This window comes from Larimichthys crocea, chromosome XIII, assembly GCF_000972845.2.
Source record: "Larimichthys crocea isolate SSNF chromosome XIII, L_crocea_2.0, whole genome shotgun sequence".
NCBI lineage: Eukaryota > Metazoa > Chordata > Actinopteri > Sciaenidae > Larimichthys > Larimichthys crocea.
In genome coordinates this window covers 27,035,243-27,045,462 of record NC_040023.1, presented here as the reverse complement: position 1 = coordinate 27,045,462, position 10,220 = coordinate 27,035,243, and the positions used below count along the sequence as shown (strand labels likewise).

The window sequence follows — 10,220 nt, the reverse complement described above, 5'->3', positions numbered from 1 at the left end:
AATTTCCCCACCGGGTTTGAAACGATGAATGGGAACCTGGGAAGTTTTGGGTTCAAGTGTTCACACCAGACGACTAGCCGGCAGTTAAACCTGGTTCCTGTGCACTTCACGCACACACTCACATAAGCTGTAAGTACATCAGCCTCATATATTTAATCATTTATGACATTTATTTGATCTGTTTCTATGTGATATATAATGCAGAATTATATGGACACGATTTTATATAGCCTGTATTATATTATATATGAACATGGATACTGTTGTTGCTTTTGTTTGTTTTATTTTTAATGTCAAAGCTTATTATGAACAGCTTACTGTAAATCTAGGTCATAGGTCATAATGCACCAGCTCCACTAGTGATGGTTATTTAGAGTATGTCTGTGGTGTGTGTGTGTGTGTGTGTGTGTGTGTGTGTGTGTGTGTGTGTGTGTGTGTGTGTCTGCGTGTGCTGGGCAGGTCAGGGAGGGGTTGCCAAGTGTTGCGTGTGTGTTTGTGTAAGCAGCAGGACTGTTGGTTCTTTTGTCCCCCAGGAAAGTAGGTGAAAGGGCCCTCTGTGTGCTGAAGAGCAGCAGCTGCTCATGCTTGTTTCACATGCTGCTCCTTCACACGTTCTTTACGTGTTCTTCACATGTTCTGTATATGTTGGTCAATGTCAAAATCAATAAGCTTGATTTGAACATTTTGATAGCAAGTTAACTAAAGCTCCCTCCAGTACTCAGTGGCTCCTCACTGATGTCACATCCTTCTTACAGTTAGAGAGTAGCTAGTCCAAGTAAATTCTGCAATAAGTGGCAGTCTTTCTTTCAGTCTTTCTTATATTTAATATTTCATTTTATTCATTTTACGTTATTTGAAATAGTTTCTCTGCTGGGCTTTTAAAATGTTTTAGATTTTTGATTGTACAGTTTAAAAATCAAAAGAAGCAAGGATTTTTGTCTTTACATAATCGTTGACATGCTGCATTGAACATGTCACATATTAAAAACTTGTGATCAAAATCAAATGCGAGAACACAGCGTTCATAGTGATCGTCTTACATTCACTTTTGCTCTTTTATCAGAGTTGCAACATGGGAGTTGAGGAGCTCTTCTCAGACATGCGGGGTGAATTCCAGCCTGCTCCTTTGGGTGCAGGTGACATGGAGGCTGTGGAGGCTCTGGTGTCCATGACTAAGCACTGGAAAACCCACAGCTTCAAGCTCAGACACTCCAGACCCTTGACTCCATCTTCAGACTGCTCAGAGGATGACTCTGTCCCCATTGGGACTACTGTGCTACAGGACTCTCCTTTGGTAAGTGATCTAATAAACTATTGAGTTTTTTAGAATTATGGCATTAACTAGCATCTACTTGAATTCACTATTCACTAATTCATAATATACATACATAAACATACACAAGCATACATATAAAATAAAACAGAGAAATTAGTAAATAAAAAACTAATGAAAGAAATGAATTTTCCTTTCAGTGTATGACACCGCCATACAGTCCACCCCACTTGGAAGCCACCCATCCACCTGTACATCAGCCTGCAGCAGCTGGAAGTCCGAGCAGGCAGCCAACAGAAGAGGCATGTCTGCACACACACACTGCTGCTTCACAGCAACGCTTCCTGTGCACCAGCGTAATCCGCCACACGTCAGATGGCCAGCGCAGCTCCTGTGACGTCCACCCTGTCTCCAGGGAAGACAGATTCACTCAGGTTCATACAAAAGACTCTAAAACAGATTTGAGCTCTGAAGACGGACTAAATGGTCGACATTCTGAGAGGAATATCGTAATACGGTGTGACTCTAATGCAGCAACAGCACTGCAACCTGTCAGTGTGACTTTGCCAAATGTGGTTGAAACCAGCCAGATCCAGCTGAGTCCTGGCCTGGATGATAAATCAAACACACCTCAGGCTGTATCCTCTCTCCCGGCTGGTGGCCCTGGGGTTTCTCCAATTTCTGTCTTCTGCCAGATTCTTCCTGTCTCTTCTCCTTCCACCACTGTTGTGCAAAATCCTGTCACAGCCTCTGAAAGCCAGGGGCAACAACGACTACCTATCTCCTCAGCACTCACCGCTGTGCACACACAGCTACAACAGCAGCAACAGGCACTACCACAAACACAAACCCAAGCAGCTTCTCCTGCCCAGGTCTTCCTCTTTGGGGGTCAGGTGGCAAAAGGCCCTGTGATGTTCCTTGTCCCTCAGCCAGCTGTTCCCACGGTTTACATCCAGCCAGCACTAGTGACCCCTAGTGGCACCAAACTACCAGCCATCGCCCCTGCGCCTGGCCCCACGTTGTTGGAGCAAAGACAGAGTCCACTGCAGCCAGAGGTGTCCCGCACACGTAGTCATGTTTGTCCCCACGAGGACTGCAACAAGACCTACTTCAAGAGCTCCCACCTCAAGGCCCACATGAGGACACATACAGGTGAGAGATGAAAATTGCAATTGCAGAGAATCTTTAGATACATTTTACAAAGCAGCTAAAGTCAGCATCATATGCAAAATATGGGCACCAGTGTGATCTATAGTTGTGTAAACACTTCTCTCTTTGTCTCCTAACAGGCGAGAAACCCTTCAAATGCAAGTGGGATGGCTGTGAGAGGCGATTTGCTCGCTCCGATGAGCTGTCTCGCCACCGTCGCACCCACACGGGAGAGAAAAAGTTTGCCTGTCCCATGTGCCTCAGCCGCTTCATGCGTAGCGACCACCTGGCCAAGCACGCCCGGCGACACCTAGCAGCGAGGAAGGCGCCCTGCTGGACTGTAGGAGTCACCCAGGTCTGCTGACATCTCTGCTTCCAGAACACTCACCAAAAGCATCTTGATGAGAGAGAGTAAAAACTGTGAAATTGAATAAGAGGCTTCGTGCAGCCAAGTCACAAACAATGCACAGAGGAGTGTGTGTGCCTGATTTACACCCACCTGCACAACACTGCTGAACTGACAATGATGTAAAGTCTTCACTGCTTTGCTGTTCCATTATAATTGAATATTGTACGGTAATGAGAGTCAGCGTTGGACTTCAGACTACTGCACCGCCTTAAACTGAGCAATTACACTGAATATATCTGCAGGTACTATTCTGTCAACCACTTTTACTTTTACAAATGCATTCTAAATGTTTACTTTTCAGAGGTATTTGACCAAAACATGTTGAATATTGTTCTTTTGTGCCATATATAAGGATCTATTTGTTAAAAAAACTATTTTTGCACAATGCTGCTTTCTTGCAGGGAAAATAAATTCTTTATTAAACGTGAGCATGTGTATTTTCTGACGTTTTTTATTTGACTATAGTGTTTTGTCTGACTTTACATGCAGTGTTCAAAAGTTCTTGCATGATTTTGACCCGGTCAGATTTAACTCCTTGAACCAAATCCACCTTGCCTGTGATCATAATTTCCAGGTGAAAGAACTCATCTTGTTATAAAAATGTTTTTTTTTTTCAAATAGTTAATTATTTAGTGTGTGTGCAATATCCACAGGGCTCTGCTAATTTTATTTCATTTTTTAGTATATTATTTAGCCTTTTGAGCTTTATTTTGAAAGAGGAGTGGCATGCAGCAAAGGGACATGAAGTGCACACTCTAGCAGGTGAACCAAGTGGCACCCTGCTCATTTAAATAATGGTCTGTCAATAATGGCGTAGACACTGATTCACAGTCCAGTCAATGAGGTGTTTATTACTGTTCATGTTGACAAGCACAAATACAAGTTTACAACAGGCAAATGCCTGATAATTCATCATGCCTTAGACACAGATTGGGACACTTCAAAGATATCATATACACTTTGCAACATTACTTCCAGTTAGGAAATAATCTTTCAAAAGTCATAAATGTTGAAAAAACATTTACATTTTGAAACAAATTCAATAGAAATCTTAATAGAAATAGCAAAAAAAGGATCTAGCATTAAAAATGTTTTTTTTAAAAGATCCCATTCTACGTCAGCCGATTCATTACCCATCAACACTTCCCTTGTACCATCTGCAGCACATGCTGTATAATAAACCTGCTGTGCTATGTTGTAGGCATAGCAGTTACCTGCTGGTCCAAGCAAGCTACTCAGCACTTTCAAGAAAAACACTGAAACACCAGCTTACTGGTGAACACTGAGCCGTTAGCCTCCCAACCAACACCAGACCAAACTGCACTAAAGTGGATTTCACCGGATCACACCGGCTTCATTTACTGCATCAGACGGATGAGTAAACGAGTTTCCGTTTGAAAACACTGAGAAGGACGACAGATTTAAATGTAATGATGAATCAAATTCACACTAAATAAACTATACAACCAATTAAAATCATAAATACACACTTTGTAGCAAAGCAGCCTTTAACATCTCAGAACTGTGTTTCTCTTTAAATACACTGCTTCACTCAGGGATACATATCTTATTTTACAAGACTGGCAACAGCAATGGAGATAAAGATAATACATTTGTCAAATATAATCATTTAAAATCATTATATGTCTACTGTACGAGTGTAAACTGTGGTGCTGTGGGAGGCCCAAAGCAAAGGGAAGGACGCATCCGTCTTTGTGGAGTCATCCATTTTGTTGCATACAAATTAACATCTACTTTAGGGTTTCCGGGTCTAATCACGTACTATACTTTACATCAGGGTTTGTGAGATGAATTCAGGCTGGTCCCAGCAATTTAAAGCACTATCTGCAGTCGGTTCAGTTCATCCCAGTGGAATGTAGGCCAGAAGAAGCTAGCAGCAGGAAACCAGTGAAGGAAAGATAAAAAGTCTTCCTGGTTTAATGATTTCTAAGCTGGGACAGACAGCGCAGCCTCTGTTTGGCAGGAATTGAGGAAATAAGGGACCAATGAGAAGTTCTTCAGTGAAGCCTCGTGGGTGACACCGGTGTCCTGCATCTCGAACCTGGTGGAGGAAAACGAGCATGAGTCAAGGACAAAGTTTTGAGGATTCTTGCAACACGCTGCAAATGTATGAAATACTCTGTGGCTAAGCTCCTTACCAGTCTCTAGAGGAGATGACGTAGTATACAGGGGGTGTTGGTGAGTCAGTGGAGGTGCAGAGTGGCTGACCCAGACTGTAGGACCCCGCTTGGGTGAACATGAGCCAGTCTCCGATGTTGAGCTCAGGCAACAGACAGTGCTCCACTACCTGGTCCAGGTCATCCCCGGACGGACCCCACAGACTGCTGCTGAACACCGGAGTGTCCAGGGATGTGTTCTGCTAACACGCGGAGCACAGATCACTGATTTAGTAATTCAGCACACTAAAATCTTTCTTTCCTCAAATTAAATGCAATATTAGCACAACTATCAAGTGATCAAATCTGATTTGCTGTAATATATAGCAAATTATCACTCAGTCACAGCAGAGTGGCTTTAAACATGCTGATATTGCTGTTATTCTACAGTGTGTAACTGTAACCACGTCCTGATTAGGATGTGAGATTTGATTAATAATAAATATATAAATAAAAATAAATGTGCATAAATATTGAGAAGAATGTGGTTACATCTTGACCCACAGAGGATCTTGGAGACTCACCTTGTAGACAGATGGAGCAGCGATCAGTGTTTCAGAGAGTTTACTGGCAAATGATCCGTACACTCCCTCGTTCATGTAGTACTGGAACTCTGGCTCATCATTCGGGGATGGATCATCTGTTCAGAGAGACGAGAGACAAACTCTATTAGAGTGGAAACTGTTTATATTTTCTTTCATTTTACAGTCTTGGAGTTTATTTGTCAGAGCTTGACATAGTGCATCTTTCATCTAACAGCTGCATTACATTTTCACTCTTGTCACACTGTTGACTGTATAAAACTGAAAAGCAATCAACCTGCAGTGTGTAAAGTCAGCCTCACAGTTTTGTAGCATCTTCATAATCCTCACTGTTTTGTCTGTAAATCAGCCCAAACATTTTACCGAATGAATATCATGACACTGACCGTGTGCTTGGTCCTGGCAATCGCGTGCCACCACCTCCTTGGAGATGACGTTCACAGCCAGAGTGAAAGCTGAGGACACAAAGAAGCTGCCAGGCTCCGCAATGATGGAAACTCCAGTAGAAGGAGGGAAGTACAGGTCCACCATGGACATGACGGCACTATTGATCTGCAAATGAGATGGCAGCGGTCAAAACTAGGACCAAAACTGGGTAGGTCTTTGAGATATTTCTTTTACGTTACATTTTGAATATTAGATATTGCCATTTAAATGAAGTACGAGTGAGGTACATATATTTGAATTTTCCAGGTGTGGGATTATTAAAGTCTTTTTTTAATTTATCTTATATTATCTATCGGGTAATGGCATGTGGGAAAGAGCCACAGGTCGGATACAAACCTTGGACATCCACAGCAAGGACCGAGCCATTTTCACATGCCGCGGCTGCTCTACCAACTGAGCTAAACGCCGCCCCTTTTAATTAGCATAATTTAAAAAGCCATTAGAAACTGACCAGTTCCAGCTGAGTCTCAGAGCCACTGAAGCCGCCTCCAATGTCCAGGATTTTCATGTTGAAGCCAATTTCCTCCTGAGGCAGACAAAGGCTTGTAAATGTGCAACCCAAACAAAAAGTGAACACAGACGTGAAGCACACAATCACAGAACTTAACAGTGCAATATAACAGCGATATAGCAAAATGTGACCAATATTTAACATTACTCACCCCCATATCAAAGACACAACGGGCATCAGATATGGCATGAATGTACACCTGGTTATCCTCACAGGAGCTTGAAATGTGAGACCTGTAGAGGACGGGGGAAAAGACATGGTTAATGATCAAATTTTAAGACCTTCACAATAAGTCCCATCCTTTAAGTGAAGAGAGCTGCTGTCATTTACCGGTATTCATTAAACAGTACACACACTTCTGCAGGCCTCACCTGACTCCAACCACCTGCACACCCAACTCCTTAGCCTTCTCCAGGAGATGCCTGCAGTCCTTGAGGGAGCAGCCAAAAGTCATGCTCATCTCATCGATCTGGCTGGATGCTTCTGTCGAAACCTGTAGCAGCAGCCTGAATTAAATAACACAGGATCTTGGTTACTGGTTTATGGGGGGAAAAAAAAGAAATCAGATGTGTTAAATACATCTGGTACACAGGAAGAATGAGGTGAGATGCTAGAACATTAAATCACAAAATGTCTGAGACCAAATTATTTTAAACTTTATTTGACCTAAAGCCTCTTATCATTGGCAATCCTAATATGCCAGGAAACCACGTAGAGTATTTCAAGTGAAATCCCATCAGGTGGATGGTATCCAATAACTGGTAAACAATCACACTAATCCAGTTACTTGAGAATGTTGAAATGAAACAGCAGCTTTAAAGTGAGTCACGTGATCAGACTGGCACTAGGACTAATACTTATCAAGGACTTACTTGGCATTGGGGTGGCAGCGAGAAATCTTGCGGAGCTCCGCTTCATTATCGCACACCAGGAGGTCGATGCCGTTCTTAGCAGCGTATTTAATCTGGGACACTTGTTTGCAAACGCCACTGTAGATGATGTCTTCAGGGGGAATACCATGACTCTGCACGAGCTCCAGCTCAGACTGAAATACAGAAGAGACGGAGATAGAACAGGATTCCATTAATAAACTGTATCTGGGCCAGTGAGGCATTTTATCACATCATGCACATCCTGCATGGTTTACTGCAAAATCTATTAAAAACAATGTATTAAAAGGTCAGCACTGAGGTACTTGGTGTCCACGAGTTGTGCAATCTCAACCCATATGAATGTACTAAAACTTGGTGGATCTACTTTAGCACCTGGTAAAATACGGGTGTTTTCTGTGGGGAAACCTGAACTGACAGCAGTGATCTAACATGTTTGTGACAGAGTACCTTGTTGGTGCAAATGAAACCAGTGCCGAGGGCAGCAAGAACTTCAATAACAGTTGGGCTGCTGTTGCATCTGACAGCATAGTAGGGTCGAATTTGGGCCATGTGGGTTCGCCAGCGAACATGCTGCCTCATTATAACTCCCAGGTCTGCTACGAAGAATGCATTCTTCTCAGACTGTTGGGAGAGGAAAACATTCACACGGATCAGTCAGAGAAAATACATCCATCCTTTGAGACAATTCAAAAACATTCAGGCTTATGAATACGTGATAAACGTGCATGTTGCTGCAGACTCCTTACCAGAGTTTGTTCATAAATGTGATTGTCAATCACGTCACAGAGGGCCGTGCCTCCCTCCAGAAGGCCAACAGAGTACTGTGGTTCATCAGTGATTCCTTTCATCCTCTCAACCGTTTTCTTCTAATCCGACAGGCATAAAGAATGTGGCTAGTCCAAAGTAGTCTTGCTCGCTCCCTCTCGAGCCCCTGGGGTCCTAGACTTATGCAACAAACTGTACCAGGAAAAAAAAGAGAAAGGTTAACACAAGAGACAAACGTACAAGAAGCAAAACAATTCAATCATGTTTGGATCATGCATATTCTTTAATGTATCCGACTGTTTTCTAGTTTATTCAGTAGCTGGAAGCGAAAGCTCTGCGTTGAGAATCAGACAAGTCATTTTCAGCGAGCAGCCAATCCGAGCAAAGAGCAGACCCCACGTTGCAGGATAGCTTTGTGGAGGAGGCCTATTCTTCTGAAAAGCCGCTGTGAAAACACAGAGTCTGGGGCACAGGGTTCATTTACTTTACCATCAATTACTCCCAACAATCACCATGAATCCCTGAGCTGGTGACCCGTGAAGGCTCTTTTTGATGGCATTAAACAAGGTACAATACTGGCGGCATTGGTGTCACAACTTTACTTTCAATAAAGTTGCACAATACATCAGAGAGGGGCACTAGTCTGGACTGCATCAGATGTGACACGACTGTAGCTTTGGGAGGGTAAAAAGGGAGACTAACAATGTTCCTAGAAAACTAGCTGTACTGTGACAAGGCTACTGCTCCAAAAACAGTTAGTTATTAGTTATTAACAGTCGTGTACAAGCCAAGATCAAAACACTGATGCAACATTTGTCCACATGAGACTACAAAGAAGTGTTGTTTTCTGAGAAGGAACAAGTCATCCGGTTTTTACTGGGTACCTGAGAATGTCACTATACGTCGTACTGTGATGATGTTGATATTTATTGATCGGTTATATGTGAAATATTGCACATTGTAAGGCACAGACAAAGATGAAATGAACAGAATGAGAGAGACGTGTGAATTTTTTTTGTGAAAATGTAATTATTGCATTTCTAAAAATAAAAAAAATATCCAGGGTTTAATTATTAAATCCTCTGCAGGACTCAAAAGATAAAGGTTTGTGAGATGACTCAACTATTTAAAAAACTTTAAAAGACTTTATGTAACTTAGAAAATAATTAACTATGTCACTCATTTCCCTTTTGGGAAGAGTGACGTTGTTAATACAGTCACAGTTAATACATCATATTGACAAAAGTGCAACAAACTGCATAGAAAAGGTGGCCACTATTAGCAGGATCCATCTATAAGCAAATGAGCGTGTCTTGTGTTGTAAATCAGGGCAGAGGAACACTAACAGCAGCACTGCGTCCTGTTATTTTAATAGAAGTGCTGAAAATAGATGTGAAATGCACGATCTAAAATAACTAGAGACTGTTTGTGATTCATCTGGAGCATGCAGCTCGTTTAATAGACCCTCTTTATTCTCTCTGTCTCAGTCAAACAACTTGTCACAACGCAACAATGAACAATGACACTTATCCGCTGAATCATGCACGCACACAAATGCAGACGTGGTTTTATTCTGACACGTGTCAACTAATGGAAAGAGTCAAAAACAATCAGAGACGATGTCGTCCTTTATAAATCCAGCTGTTTCACTCACATGGATGAGTCCTGGGATGAACTCGTCCACTATCAGCTAGGATCCCAAGGTGGCTCCGCGTTGAAATCAAATGGCTCTCGGTATAGAGCTGCCCCTAGATCCTCTGGATAGTTGTTATACACCTGCAAAGGGACAAATGAGGACAGAGCACGTAGGCATCAATCACACACAGACAGAGAAACAACTAGGAGGGCAACCCCATGACACATGCTGCAGTCCTCCATGACACTTGACCTGTAAATGTGACACATACTGTATCTTCTGTTGTTTAGTGTGTGCCATGTTAACCATGATGTGAAATAAACTGAACTGACGCAATCATGACGAGCAGTTTTGAATGACTGCATATACACTGTCGTATTAAGTCACAACACAAACTGTATTTTCACACTCTTTATAT

The 10,220-nt window shown here is 42.3% G+C and overlaps 2 protein-coding genes across 4 annotated transcripts in view; one reads left to right on the top strand and one right to left on the bottom strand.

The window, feature by feature from the left end:
* LOC104931580 (Krueppel-like factor 10) lies at positions 1-3,259 on the top strand. The gene is made up of 4 exons (XM_010746621.3): positions 1-129; positions 1,064-1,294; positions 1,474-2,425; positions 2,563-3,259. The coding sequence occupies exons 2-4, from the start codon at positions 1,073-1,075 to the stop codon at positions 2,784-2,786; spliced, it is 1,398 nt and encodes a 465-aa protein (XP_010744923.2). The 5' UTR covers positions 1-129; positions 1,064-1,072; the 3' UTR covers positions 2,787-3,259.
* Positions 3,260-3,655: 396 nt separating this feature from the next.
* The window catches only part of LOC104931581 (antizyme inhibitor 1), a 7,999-nt gene continuing 1,434 nt past the window's right edge, over positions 3,656-10,220 (bottom strand). Inside the window, exons 2-12 of one of the 3 annotated variants that reach the window (XM_019256615.2) lie at positions 9,821-9,942; positions 8,148-8,358; positions 7,849-8,022; positions 7,381-7,553; positions 6,880-7,014; positions 6,660-6,741; positions 6,449-6,523; positions 5,937-6,102; positions 5,533-5,648; positions 4,991-5,211; positions 3,656-4,893 (exon numbers count right to left, since the gene is read on the bottom strand). In XM_019256615.2, the coding sequence (XP_019112160.1) occupies positions 4,779-4,893; positions 4,991-5,211; positions 5,533-5,648; positions 5,937-6,102; positions 6,449-6,523; positions 6,660-6,741; positions 6,880-7,014; positions 7,381-7,553; positions 7,849-8,022; positions 8,148-8,249 (1,359 nt within the window). In that variant the 5' untranslated portion in view covers positions 8,250-8,358; positions 9,821-9,942 and the 3' untranslated portion in view covers positions 3,656-4,778. The remainder of the gene's footprint in view (positions 4,894-4,990; positions 5,212-5,532; positions 5,649-5,936; positions 6,103-6,448; positions 6,524-6,659; positions 6,742-6,879; positions 7,015-7,380; positions 7,554-7,848; positions 8,023-8,147; positions 8,359-9,820; positions 9,943-10,220) is intronic. The other 2 variants (XM_010746623.3, XM_010746622.3) reach the window with 2 other exon arrangements.

Bases quoted from the DNA above. Each gene is read 5' to 3' on its own strand.
- LOC104931580 (XM_010746621.3), top strand. From the start codon at position 1,073: ATGGGAGTTGAGGAGCTCTTCTCAGACATGCGGGGTGAATTCCAGCCT. The intron at 1,295-1,473 runs GTAAGTGATCTA...TTTTCCTTTCAG, and splicing joins TGCTACAGGACTCTCCTTTG to TGTATGACACCGCCATACAG. The intron at 2,426-2,562 runs GTGAGAGATGAA...GTCTCCTAACAG, and splicing joins CCACATGAGGACACATACAG to GCGAGAAACCCTTCAAATGC.